At 45.9% G+C, this 14,766-nt stretch overlaps 1 protein-coding gene across 1 annotated transcript in view; it reads right to left on the reverse strand.

The window, feature by feature from the left end:
- Positions 1-14,766, reverse strand: part of Npas2 (neuronal PAS domain protein 2) — an 83,705-nt gene that overhangs the window by 47,239 nt on the left and 21,700 nt on the right. The window contains exons 4-5 of the mRNA XM_048810401.1: positions 9,959-10,050; positions 4,389-4,478 (exon numbers count right to left, since the gene is read on the reverse strand). Coding sequence (XP_048666358.1) covers positions 4,389-4,478; positions 9,959-10,050 — 182 coding nt within the window. The remainder of the gene's footprint in view (positions 1-4,388; positions 4,479-9,958; positions 10,051-14,766) is intronic.

Genomic DNA, 14,766 nt, shown 5'->3' on the forward strand with positions numbered 1-14,766 from the left:
TTATGTTTAGACTTGGGTCCCAATCCCCAAGATTCCTCATTATGCAAATATTGAGGTAAGTACTAATATTCCAAAAAAATTAAAAAAAATCCAAAATCTGGTTCCAAGCATTTCTGATAATAGATACTCAACTTCTACTCAATTAAAGCTTAATGATCAATTCAAAAATTGATGAAGTTACAAAGAAAAACAAGCAAATGATTTTAAAAGTCAGGAAAACAAGCCATGCCCAGTGGTACATGCCTGTAATCCCAGCGGCTCGGGAGGTTGAGGCAGGAGGATCACGAGTTCAAAGCCAGCCTCAGCAAAAGTGAGGCCCTGAGCAACTCAGCGAGACCCTGTCTCTAAATAAAATGAAAATACAAAACCAGGCTGGGGAGGTGGCTCAGTGTTCGGGTGCTCCTGAGTTCAATCCCCAGCACCAAACATAAAAACAAAAACAAAATCAGAAAAATCAGAAAAACAGCTGTCTTTCGGTGGAAGTGGGGTGTGATGAAATGTCATGGGCAGGAGCGCCTGTGGTCTCAGCCCTGTTTCATTTCTTAACCTTGATGACATTTACCTGTAGGCTTCTGTTCACTTAGCCATGTATTTAAACATTAGACTTATGCTGTATTCACATATCTGTATGGATGATCCATAAAAATCAGAATGCATGATTAAAAAGAAATCTAGTGATTTCTCTTTAACTCATGACCCACTTCAAGCTGCAGCCACACTTGTCGACACCCTGCCAGGCCCAGAAGTCACCTCTGACAGAGTGGCTTGGATCAGGTGGGGAGGGCAGGAGGGGCTGAGGGATGTGTCCTGGAGAGTGTGTCTCAGGGCCTTGGTCCTGCTGCTGCCTTTCCTGGTATCCTAAACCAGGGGCTCTGCCCTTTCCTGGGAGGGCTCCTCCTTGCTGGGACCCTCCCGTGGGAACAGGTCCCACTTTGTACTCTCGTTCTATGCTTTCTTCTTGCTGAATGGAGCTTTTACCTGGCAAGTCAGTCCTGTGGGGAAATATTTTTTTAGTCTGTGGATCTTTCCAACTTTCTGAATGCTTGTGCCTTAGAGTATTTCCTTTTGGGGAAATTGGGTTATCTATGCCCACATTATCTGGTGCAACCAGACTGCTCCCCAATTCTGTCCAAGGCATGTGGCTGGCTCCCCTTGAACCTCTCCTGAAAGTTTTCCATCCCAGAGGCCACCTTTAGCCCTGGGTCCTCCAGAAGCACATCTCTTAGCTCACACTTCTGCTTTGATCGCCTGTGTTAGTTCTAGACGTCAAGGAGGCCACCGAACAGTTTTGACTTTCTCATGACATCATTTTCTGCTTCACATTATTATTTTTTTTCTTTCTTTTCTCTGTCAAACTAAAAGAAGAAAGTTCTAGGATATTTCTCAGACATGGAAAAAGTTCTGGTTGCTCTTATTTTTATTTTTATTTTTTTTGAGACAAGGTCTTGTTCGGTTGCCCAGGTTGGCCTTGAACTTGCAACCCTCCTGACTTAGCCTCCTGAGCAGATGGGATTACTGGTGTGGGCCGCTGCCCCAGATTTTCTGGTTGTTCTTCATTCCTGCATCACCGACAGGGGACCATGGGGCAGGATCCCTTATGTGCCAGCCTGTGCTTGTTGTGACACTGATAGGGATTCTGTCGCTGGGGATGATGGCCTCCTGGCCCCTGCTCACCCTGTGTCCCAGCCGGCCATGTCTTCCCTCAGTGGCCATCTCTTCCATGTAGGCTGACCACCACCTGTGGGGTCCTCACTCTCTCCCTACCTAACCACCCAGTACAACTTGGGAACTTTCAACTTTATTCTGTCCTCTGCAGCGTTCTGAGTAGTGATTGAGCGTCAGGCTCTGGAGCTAAAGTGTCTGAGGTCAAATTGGCTGTGGAGCCTTGGATAAATTACTCTACCTCTCTGGGCCGCCCACTGTTTCCTCTCGTATGAACAGGGGCGATGACCAACTTCATGGGGTTATTGAACAGAGGAGTAAGGAGAGGGAATATGAAGTGGCCCTCACTCTGTGCCGGGCACTGTTCCAAGTACTTTTTACATATCAGCATGTGGAAGTGACTCTTCAAGGTGTCTGGTACATAGTAATGGCCTAGATATCGTGTTAGTGGCTAATGACTGAACAGGTGGAATCTCAACAAAAGTGCAAACCCTGAAGGAAGCCAACCGCCCGGGGCTTCAGAAATGCTCCACCCTCTATGGATAGTCAAAAGCAGAATTTCTCCGATGCAGCCGAATCCTTGACACCAGGCAGCCTCAGGGGCGGGCTGGAGGCCTGGTGTAGGCCCTGGGAAGGCGGAGCCCACAGAGCTCTGACTCCCAGACCAGCCAGCTGCACGCTGAGAGGACCTGGGACGTGTCCATCCTCCCCAGCCCCTGCCCATCCACTTGCAAAGGACAATCCTGGTAAAGACAGGATCAGGAAAGCTGAACCTAAACTGAAGCAAGATGTGGGGGTGCCTATCCCGGGGCTCATCTGCATGGGGCAGGGCGAGGGGAGGTGGCCTGGGTCTCTATGTAAAGACACTTACTGAGCATTCAGGTGGGTCTGGCATTGACCAGTTAGGGCTGGGGGGTCATTTCTGGCCCTTCTAGAGTTAGGAAATAATTCACAAAGGTGTTCCTAAATGACCGCATAATTTCAAGTCAGAAGAATTCCCATCTTACTTTCTAAGTCCCCTCTGCCATATATAGCAACTGGGTCATCAGATAATCACAAAAGCATAAAGCAGAGCAGTACAAATCCTGTTCACCCAAACAGCGCTCAGGGCTCTGGGCTCTCCTTGCTGGGTCAGTAAGCAGGTCACGGCTGGTTGTTTCCAGCCAGGGCCTGTCTCTGTCCCCGTCGTTGCCATTCAAAGCAAAACACAAGATCCCTCCAAAGAGCAGCCCATCTCCCCTTCTCTCCCTGGCTATCCTCAGAGGAACCCACACTAAAGGAGGGGGTCACATCTACCTTCATGGCTTCCAGCTCATCCCTCTCCTCCTGGACCGGGGAGGTAGCCTCACCTCAGCCTCTTTGGGGCTGAGAGGGAGTCTCCCTCTGGCACCTCTGGGCCTGTCTGTCACCTCCTGACCTCAGGAAATGGGCACAACACAAAGTGAAACCCACAGGGTTAGATTATGGTGTAACCGGACCGCATCTGCCCAGAGAAGTCAAAAATGCCTTTCTGGCGTGACACAGTGACCAAAGGAAAAGTGTGCGTGGCAGGTTTGAAGGGCACGTTGTGTCACTGGCAGAGATGATGGGGCAGCGGCTTCTGAGGACCAGTGAGACCCAGGATGATGTGGAACCCTGGGCCCTCAGCAGAACCAGGCTCATCACCCCAAAGGGGAGGGAAGCTGCCCACAGAGCAGGGCCACGCTGTTCCCTGGGCAGCTGTGGTGGAGAAGGGGGGACCACGCCCTGTGGGATTCCTCCTGGCCCAGGATCCCTATGTGGGAACCTAGGGAAAGCTGCGTCCCCCCTCGTCACATAAACTGGCCACTATCCACCCATGCTCAGGGCGAGGAGGGGTCTGGCCAGGGCTCGTTGGGAGGAGCGAGAAGAGAGGACATTCCACCCGGGTCTGTCATGTGGGATACTCCTGGTGAGCTGACATTCAAGGTCAGGTTCTGTAGGAATAAATAATGGTGTGGCAGGAGTGGAAGACGGGCCACAGGGCTCTGCGGAGCCCTCGGGGTGCATCCTCTAGTAACCTGGTAGAGATCCGAGGGACATTTCATCCTGAGCCACAGGGTTACCAGCAAGGCTTGTGCAGAGAGGGGGAAGGGAGGGGAGGAGTGGGAGGGACATCTGTCTGTACTCACCCCCAAGCCTGGCCATCTCTCTACTCACCAAGGCCTTCCCAGACTCAGGTCCAGTGACATCTGCCCAGCATGTTTGAACCCCCAGGAGTCATCCTGCTCCCCACTACTATTAAGGGTCACCATGTACTTGCAATCTTGGACATGTCCCCAGCGAGCCCCCAAGCATGTTCCAGTCTGAGCCATCTGTTGCCCATCCCTCCATCAGCTCTCAGTCACCCGGATGACTCTGAGCTCTGGCGACTGCTGCGATTCTCACGTTGGTCTGTTTCTGACCAGGGATAAGAACGTGGATGAGCGTCCTCTCCCCCAAGCCTGTCCTTACTGGAATCTTGGTGCCATGACTGCTTCCGGGAGACGCAAGCCTGCACCTGCCCTTGGTCTGCCCCTGGGACCTTGAGCTTGGCCTGACTTGGTCCTCCAGCACCTGGGCACTCCCTAACTCTCCAGTATCTCTCCTTCTCATACCCCCAGGTCCCATTGCCCTAGACCCCCACCACGTCCCACCTGAGATCTCAATGATTCTCTAGAATAAGGTGACAAGGTACACAGACAAAGGCCACTGAAGCAGACACTCACCGGTAAATGCCCAAGGAGAGGCGTGATACTGTCAGAAACATAGATGATGCTGCCATCTGTTGTCACTGCGATAATGAAGCCATCTAGTGCCTGTGGAAAATGCACATTTGAAAGCTCCTTAGCAATGCTTTAGTGGAGGGACATGTCCCTGAAGCAAAGGGCCATTTTATGACACTGACTTTGCTTTGAAGTCCTTACAGTATTTCCAGGAATCCCCTCCCAGCACTTTCCTACCTCATACACCAGAGGGTTCATTACACAGAGTTTGCTTAGCCCACGGAATGCACTTCTAAAAGCGTTTCAGACTCAGTGAAGAAGTTGACCTATTGGTGTCATAAAACTAAATTTAGCCATGGAAACTGCTGAAGTAGTTTAATGACAGGCACACGATCATTCACATGATTCATTGAGCTGAGTCAGAAATATCATCATTACCATAGGAAGACTTCGGGAATGCGTATGGTCCCTGTCCCGCCAACCCCAGTATCACTTTGAGTTCACCAGTAAACATTTCCTACAAGATCTAAGATGAAATAGAGGCCTACAAATAGAAAGTGTGCCTGTTGGCCAAGGTCAACCTCTGTCTATGTTCACGGCCACAGAAGCAATAGCTATAGAAGGGACCATTTGTAAAGAACATTCTCATTGCTCCTCAAGGCCGGGTAGGGATGGGGGTTTGTGAAATGAGCTGGACACACGAGCTTTTCTAAATGTTGGAAAACAGGCATTCACATGAAAGTATCTATTAGGTGTCTATTAAATGCCAGGCACACCCTTCTGGGTACTCGTGACCTAAAAGGTTTAACGTGGGCAATGTTTTCTTACACAGCAGACACTTTCGCTGTTCTGTGGAGATTTATTTTAATGTGGGTGCTTATAATGCTTTCGTAAACTCATCTGAGAGTTGACTGATAAAATTCTGATGATATAATTCGGTGCAGAATGGGGTCGCGGTGGCAACTGGATGTCTGAGTGCACCTGCGAGAACAGGCCCCTCCCTCCAAGAAAGGAGCCAACAGAAGGGGAATGGGGGCTCTTTCACAGGAAAGCTGACAACTGACACTAGGCTCCCTTGTTATTTCACACGGGTGTGTGACAAACTTTAAGACCAAAAAAAAAAGATATATATATATATATATATATATATATATATATATATATATATAGGCACCATCAGGGGTTCTCAACTGGGGGTGGACAACTGGAAATGTCTGGAGATATTTCGGGGCTGTCATTAAGGAGTGGGTGACGCCAGTATCCAGTGTGGCGGGGGAGGTCAAGGATGTCACAGAGCATCCTATAGACAAAGGACGGCTCCCACAACCAAGAAGTATCAGATCCAAAATGTCAATCATGCTGAGGTCGAGAAACTCCCCATTAGACTGATGGGTCACCGTGAATAAAAAAGTACTTCCCCATAAGTTTTATTTCTTTCCCCTCAGTTATTTGTCTAAATTGTTTTTCTTTTCTTTTTAAATTTGTTAAATTAGTTTTTATTAACTTAATTTATATTTTTACATAAAAACGAAATTGTACATATTTATGAGATGTGAAGTGATGTTTCAGTATACACTGTGTAATGTTTAAATCAGGTTAAGCCTATCTGTCCCCTTGAACATTTATTAATTCTTGTTTTTTTTTTTTTTTTTTAGTAGAGGATATTGAACTCAAGGGTGCTTAACCACTAGGCCACGTCCCCAGCCCTTCTTATTTTTTATTTTGAGACAGGGTCTAGCTAAGTTGCTTAGGGCCTTGATAAATTGCTGAGGCTAGCCTTGAACTTGAGATCCTCCTGCCTCAGCCTCCCAAGCTGCTGGAATTATAGGCATGTGCCATCATGCCTGGCTTATTCTTTTTAAATTTTTTAAATTTTTTTTCAATTAGTTATACATGACAATAGAATGCATTTGTGCACTTTGATATGTCATACATAGATGGGATAGAATTTCTCATTTTTCTGAGTGTACATGTTGCAGAATCCTATTGTCAGGTAGTCACATGTATACATATAGTAATAATGTCTGTTTCATTCTACTATCTGTCCTATCCCCACATCCCCTTCCCTCCCCTTCCTTCACTTCCCTCTACCTAATCTAAGGTAACGCTATTCTTCCCGAGTGCCCTTCCCCACACTCATTGTAATTAGCATCTGCATATTAGAGAAAAAATTTGGCCTTTGGTTTTGTGGGGTTGACTTATTTCACTTGGAATGATATTCTCCAACTCCAACCATTGACTGGAAAATGCCATAATTTTACTCTTCTTTAAAGCTGAGTAATATTCCATTGAGTATATATACCACATTTTCTTTATCCATTCATCTATTGAGGGACATGTAAGTTGGTTCCATAGTCTAGCTATTGTGAATTGAGCTGCTATAAACATTGATATGGCTGCGTCACTGTAGTATGCTGATTGTAAGTCTGTTGGGTATAAACCAAGGAGTGGGATAACTGGGTCAAATGGTGGTTCCATTCCCAATTTTCTGAGGAATCTCCACACTGCACCAATTTGCAGTCCCAGCAGCAACATAGGAGTGTACCTTTCTCCCCACATCCTCGCCAGCATTTATTGTTGCCTGTATTCTTGACGACTGCCATTCTGACAGGAGTGAGATGAAATCTTAGTGTAGTTTTGACTTGCATTTCTCTAATTGTTGGAGATGTTGAACACTTTTTCATATATTTGTTGATCAGTTGTATTTCTTCTTCTTTATGGTGAAAACACTCAAAATCCTTTCTTCTAGCTTTTTGAAATACACAGTACATTATTATTACCTACCACCACCCTACTGTGCAATAGCACAACCGACTGTAAGTGTGCACCCATTAATCCACCCTCCCCATCCTCCTTCCCGCCACTCTCCTCAGCCTCTGGTAACCGCCATGCCATCCCTGACTCTTTGAAGACCTCCTGAAGTGAAACGTTTTTCAAAGAGTCAGGGCCATTGTTGATAATAACAGCTCGGCCTTTCCAGAAAAAGCAGACCAGAAGGCTGGCCAAGGGAGGGGCTGCACAAATAATGGTGTTTCTGCACAGTGAGCCCATATCTCTCTTGGGTGTTAAAAAGCAGAAGGTATTTATGGACGGGGGATCACTTTCATCAGCTCCTTGGCATTTCCCATCAAATCTACAAGAACAGCATGAGTCACTGTCACTGCAATGAGAATGTTTGCCACAGCTTTGGAAGTCCCACTACCAAGGCGATTCAATAGCAAGTGACCGCACAGTGGCGTGCACCTGTCCAGATAAAGGTGATTCTCACAGGGACATGATGAAAAGGGCCCAGACTTTTATACCTGAAACACACCAGAGAGAAAGGAAACCCCCTCTTTCTGTTAGTTTCTAAATCTGATGGAACATTCCCTGAGTTCTCTGGGACAACCTCTGGGCGAAGAAGAAAGATTCAGCTCTTCTGAATAGAACACGGAAATACCACCCACTTCCAGGTCCCTGGTCAACAAGCGCCTTCTCTCCTTTTGAGTCAACTTGCAAAGGAGCTTGGGGCCTCGGTCTTCCCAGCTTACACTCCACCAGGGCACTGCTCTGCAACCCGGGTGATTTTTGATCTTTCAAACTTCACCGCTGTGAGAGTCCTCCCGGAGCCTGGCTGTGTGCCTTTTGAAAAGAAGGCAGGAGAAAAGAGGGATTCACACCCAGAGGGCACCTGGGGGCACGGCAGTTTCTCTCCTAGGTTCTGTCCTCAGTGGGAAAAAAAAAAATGGAAAAGGGATCAAGCCTGGATGCCGGATTCCTCGTGTCTCCAAAAAGAGCAGAGGGATGTGCATCTGGAGAGAGATCCTCTCAGTGAAGAAGCTGCCCAGTGGGAAATGAGGATGTCACCCACGAGGGATCCACTGCAGGGCCAGGGGCTCAGGACACCAGGAAGGGGAAGGTGGAAGACAGAGTAGCAGGTTGTAGTAGAAGGTGGACACAGGCAGAGATAAACCAGAAGTGCTAGCTTGCAGCCTCCCGCCCTGGAGAAGGCTCTGGTTACACGGGTGGAGGCCCTCTGGTTATGCGGGCTGGATCGCAGATCCCTTCATTCCTGTGTCTTCCTTTCCATCCACTCCAGGGAGTCTGTGGTCTGTCCTGGGAACAGGTGCATAAAATGCATAAAGACTACCTGTCCCCATGTAAAATCTTTTCCTAGAAATTCCAATCTCTTCAACCTTAGTCCTGCATTGCAGACCCCCACATTTATTTATTTTTAACTTAATACAAACCTTGTTGTCTCAAATTCTTTCGACACCTTGAAACTCACTGGAAAAAGCAAAACGACGTTTGTGCTACAGACTCTTAAAAAAGTGGCTGATGCAAGAGGGTTCTTATGTTTTAACTACTTTTCCATAAGAATTAAGAGAGAAATCGATGTATGTAAAGTAGCATAATGATACATTAATTCAACATTATATTTCACAAGTTGCTTTAAATTTAACATACTTAAAATGCATTGCTTCTGTAGAAAGTTCTGTATTTTCTTTAAATATAGTTCCCATGTAGAGTTAAGTATCTTTCGTTTTAGGCAAATGTTCATTAATGCTTTCATATTTCATAATATTTGGACATCTTTATTCTGGCATTTTCTTATTCCAGTACTTTCTGTTTTCTGCATAGCTAATCTATGTAAATTCAAGTTTATCAGTCTTATATAGGCACACAGATGAGATAAAGAAAGATTTATCCCAAGAAGCCACTTTCCGAAAACCCTGCCAGGAACCACATGCGGGCACAGAGCCAGGGACGAACTTCCTTTCGCTGAACTTGCCTGTCCTCGTTCTCCTGGGTCAAGGGCCTGGAGAGACCATGTCGGAGGTTTTCTCTGCCCTGGTGGCCATATTTGTGTGGTCTCAGTCTTCTCCCTCCCGAGGCTGGAAGTCATGCACGATGCCAGGCGCTTTGCAGAGTCCGATCTCGTGGGTCCCATGGACTTTCACCCATACGTAAATACACATAGGTGCAGAGGGACACTCAGCTTGGCCAGGTTGGCACAAAAGCCCTGCAGGCGAACCGGCCCCCAGTCCAGAAGAAGGAACTTGGGCATCTTAGCACAGAAAGGGCGTGGGTTGGGTGGAAAGTGCAGGGACACTGTGGTTGACATAGAAACATGCCACCCTGGTGTCATAGGAGCTCAAGGTAAAAACATAACACATTAAAAGAAGAATTTAATTTGCCAAGTGTTTCTACTAAGGGAAAAAAACACACACACCATCACTGCATTTTAGAGAAAAGACCCTCTGAGTCCAAGGATAGATGCCAGATGTTGTGATCTTCCCTCTCTCCTTCCCTTCTCTCCCTACCTCCAACCCCACCCCCTGCACTGGGTGAGGGGACCCGCCCTACAGGCACGGTGGGATAGGACACATTAACATTCATTTTGTAAATTCTTGCTTATTTTGCCCAACTCCGTAGCCAAAACATAAAGCATAACAGGCTGACGCCCAGGACAGTATCTATCTCAAGACCTCTTTCCAGGGTCAAGAAGAGCTTCCTTCTTGGGGTAGAGGGGCTTAGCAGGAACGAGTAGTTTAAGCTGTAACAGATTAAGCTAATTTGAAAGTGCATTTCACCTCCAACATCAGCTGAGTGAATTCTTCATTACTGAGGAATGAAGGCTTCCAGTCTTGCTGAATGTCACAGATTTCCGTTTGTGCTGAGACTTCTAAAAAACACACACATACACACACAAATAAGCTTTTATGTTCATCGGCACCCAGAAATTGGAATTCACAAATGAAACACCTGTTATTTCTATGTCATTTTGGGTAAATTTCTTTATAATTTAATTTAAACAGCGAATATCAGGAAATACGATTTACAAGGACTGGGAACTTAGATGTTAGGGGCCTAAAAGCACTTTTGATGTTCTCCTCCCCCTCCAATGAGGCGGAGGGGAAGAGGAGCCCACCCTCAGCATGGGTGTCATGACTGCTGCTTGCAGAGGTCACAATGCCCTTGAATTTCCAATGTGACAAAGCGTCATCACTGAGGACTAGAATCAGGTCGTTGCCGCCTACCAATGCAAGGGGACTGGGATGGTGGCCCACCTCCTGAAGCTGCTTTCTGTGGTCAAGGCAAAGCACACAGTCCACAGAGCTGGGATTTTTAAAATTTCAAGGGTCGGTACAGCATGCTTTGCCCGTGTGAAGACCTGGGTTTGATCCCCAGTACCGCAAACACAACAGAACATTCAATAAAATAACAAAAACAACCACAAATAACCCCCACGGATTTCTGGAAGCATCTTAGACTTCTAGTAAATAACCCACAGTGTTACACAGAAGATGACAGATTTTTCAGCATTGCTCTTGCTGAACTGTACTGTGCCACACATATGCACATTACTTAGTCGCTTTTAAGGCCTGAAATTATTCTTTTCAAAATCTTTTTGTCTTCATCTATAGTTTACCCGTCTCATGTAACTATCTTGCACTGAAGGCATTATTCACATTTGTCAACCCACAATCATTGACGTACACACGACTCCTTAAATATTCTAGCTTTCTAAAATACTTTTGAAAAAAAATGGCTCGTTCTATTATTAAATGATCTCTGATAAGCCTATCATAGAGCAAATGTGATACTATATCTGTTTGCTTTTCTTTCCATTTATTCAACATCTTTTTTTTTGGGGGGTGGGTACCAGGGATTGAAGTCAGGGGCACTTGGCCACTTAGCCACACCTCCAGCCCTATTTTGTATTTTATTTAGAGACAGGGTCTTGCTGAGTTGCTTAGTGCCTCACTGTTGTTGAGGCTGGCTTTGAACTCACAATCCTCCTGCTTCAGCCTCCCGAGCTGCTAGGATTACAGGTCTGCGTCACTATTCAATATCTCAAACCAACATTTTATGTGGCATGAAGTCTCTTTAGAGATTATTATTTTTTTGTTTAGAAAAGTATAAGAACATATTCTCAGACCTCCGAGAATAAAACGAACCTGTTGAACCACTTCCTGGACAATGCAATTGTTCAGGCAGATAATCTCTCCACTGTTAATTAGGAAAGATTTCAAGGTTCTCTCTTTTGCACTTTTTTCTTTTTATCAGTGCTTGGGAGTGAATGAGGGCTTTGCACATGCTAATCACATGCTCTGCTACTGAGCTAGGTCCCCTGCCCCTGCATCTATGTTTTTGGAAATGTCTCTTGCTTGGAGAATTGGGAATGGATTCTGTCATCTGAATGAATGAACCTGAATGAATTCCAGCAGTTACTCACAAATAAGGAGCATGAGAAGGGCTGAGTTACACATGAGACTCTTGGGAGGGTCAGTGTGCTTGGCAACTCACAGTGCTGGGTGCCATGATGAATGAGGTAAATGGCATACTGGAAAGCAGAGGCAGGGCACTACACAGAAATCTTGGCCAGAGTTTGTCCTGGGGTCTCAGCCAAGGCAAGGGAGAGAACTGAAGCCTGTAGGTCTTCACACAAATGAACGCCAAGTTTGAACACTTATAAGACTAGGACCCCCAACATGCCCACTCCCTTCTCTCCGAGACATACACTCATCTAAAAATCTCTTCTAACCACTGGGATCAAACTGTAGATTGAATGGAGAAGAGTCTTTCTGGCAGCCCTGATTTTATATAGACAGAGGATCATAATGTAATGGTGAAGGAAAAGAAAAGACCCTTGGCTTTGACATAGGAAATCTTCAGATCGTCCCATAAGACTGGATATTTTCTTGACACCAGCATAATAATACTGAAAGTAGCCATTTCATTCACTTTGTATCTCAACTATTTGATTATAGTCCTTGAGAGTTAAAGCTTGATTCATAGCATATTTAAAAAAAAAACACATAAATTAGGTAAGATGCCCCAAAGCGACTAAAAAATGTTATACTGGGAAATAGAACTCAGGGTTCAAATCCTGTCTCCAGTGGCTCTTAATATGCTTAATATCAGAAGCTGCAGGTGGTAGGGCAGGATTAGCAAAGGGTATGATCAAAGTGTTTCAAAACAGAGAGGAGAGCAAAACTCCTCAGGGGGGCATTTTTAGAGGAAAACTTTGTGATGAACAGCTAGGTCCCCAAATTCTACTCTGGTATAACTTGCAGTGAGAGAATGTTCTCCTCCCAATGATTGCCTGGATGTCAGAACAAGGAATAGTAATTCTTTGCTCTGTGTGTGGTCAAAGAAAAGTCTGGAAAATGGGGCAGTAACCCAACTGCAGGGGTGGGTCAATATCACTCTGTCCAAGGGACATTTCTCCTTGCTGTACAGCCTTCCTCAACCACCCCAGCCTGCCCCTATCCATGAAGGTAGGGACACGGGAGATTCAAGGAACAGGAGTTGGGACAAAATCACATTTGATCAGCTTGGGACTCACACAGGAAGAGGATGAGGCGTGAGCCAGCCTGGCCCTGCAGAACAGGCATCCAGATGGAGGGCGATAAGGATATACAACAACCCCTGTTAATCACATGATCTAGGGTTTTCTCTTCTTATGAGAGATGCCATTGACACAAAATCTCCATACAAAGAAACATGGTCAGAGTCTTTGGATTTGGATCACTTCAAAAAGAATAAATGTGCATTCCAGGATCAAGGTCTATTTCCCAAGTTGAGAAGACGGGGCTGCTTGAGATAATAACAGCGACTCCCTGGACCTCATCATCTCCCTCACTTGCCCTGTGGTCTCCCTTGAGCCAGAAGGCAGACAGCGTGTCTGAACCCACCCTTCTCAGCGCCGTCTGCACACTAGAATAACACTGGAAGCTCTGAAGATACTTAATGCCCCGAGTCTTCCGCAGCACTCTGCTGGTGGAAGGCTTCCCACCCGCAAGAAAAATGCCGGATCTGGGAGGTCTGCCCATTTCTGGGTAAATATTCCTACCGATGCTGATGTCAGTGACCAACTTGATGTGCACTGGTTTGCAAAACTCCTGAAAATTTAGCAATCCTCTCTTAAAGCACAAGTTGGCTTTAGCACACAGCCAGAGAGTCTGATGTACTGAGCTGCGGACTCCATGGACACATTCATGAACAGCTACAGTGCAGCTATAATAGAAATCGGTCCAAGAGCCCCACACATCACCCCTGGCGGGGAAGCTGCAGAAACTGGTGTTAAAAACAGGGCTCTGCAGATGGGCTGTTGGGTTTGCATTCCGCATGTCACTGGCTGTCTGACTTGGATGAGTGACTTACCCTCATAGGCCTCAGTGGCTTTGTTTGTGCAATGGGACAAGCTCAGTGCTCTTGTGAGGTTTAGAGAGGTGACCTCCCGCAAAGCCCCTGGCACAGTGGGTGGCTCCCAGGGAGCCCTGGAGAAATGCCAGGATCATTCTTCTCCACTCTGTTGCTTGTGCCTGTGGAGGCCAAGTCTATGTGGATGATACAGAAGGCGACTGGCATTTGTTTTTTTTTGTTTTTTTTTTTTTTTTTTTTTTTGCTTTAAACCAAATTTTGGTCCAGTAACTCTATTTCTGCACAAAATCTGCTGTGGATTTTTTTTTTCTTTTTTGCTTTCTTTTGAATATGAATGAATCACAGAGACAAGTGAGATCCTGGAGTGATCATTTAAGTAGGAGAAGGCCTTCGTCTTATGAAAAAAAAAAAGTGAGAGTAGACAGGCACTTCCTGGGTTAGGAGCTTGCTTTCTGCAGACCTGTCCTTCCAGGGCCCAGATTGGGCCATTCCGTAATTCCACAGAGGACAGAGCCCGGCATGAATGTTACACTGATGAACTTGATCCCAGCTGTCCTATTTAACAGCTGTCCTGCTTCTCAGTGGCACTGACCTAGTTTGAGTAATTTGTACAAAATATCTTGGCATCAAAACAACCTGCTATTTCACTTGGCTAAACCATTATTTAGGAAATATAACCATTCTGATTAAATTATCGGGGCAAATTGAAGACTGCTAGAACACTCCATTCTAATCCTGCTTGATTGATCTTCCCTGACTTTTCACAAAAAGCAATTAACATGTTGTTTGCTTGCCCCTGGGCAGTTTCAAAAAAACACAATGAAGGGGATAGATCATCACTGTCACATTTTTAATAGGTATAAATAATTTTCAAGGAAATCATAAAAGAATAACAAGGACAATGAAACTTTCCGATGTCCCCGCGATGCCCTCTTCCGTGAAATCATCTTGTCTAACAAAAGGTTCAGTGGGAGAGGAACATTCCTTTAAGCACAGGACTGTAATTACTTCCTCAATAATTCTGACACTTTTGACTTTATTATGTTTGGTGTCACGGTTAAAGCAAAAAGAATTCTGCTCCTCTGGCTTGCGAATACCTACCAAACCATCTCATCTATTCTATGACTTTTTTGGGGGGTCCTATGCAAGGTGAGTGGCAGGTAGGCGTGACCAGGCGTAAGGGGTGAAAGGGTTTGAGGGACAAAGAGGATGATACGAAGGAAACACAGGC

Source organism: Marmota marmota, unplaced genomic scaffold (assembly GCF_001458135.2).
Source record: "Marmota marmota marmota unplaced genomic scaffold, marMar, whole genome shotgun sequence".
Classification (NCBI taxonomy): domain Eukaryota; kingdom Metazoa; phylum Chordata; class Mammalia; order Rodentia; family Sciuridae; genus Marmota; species Marmota marmota.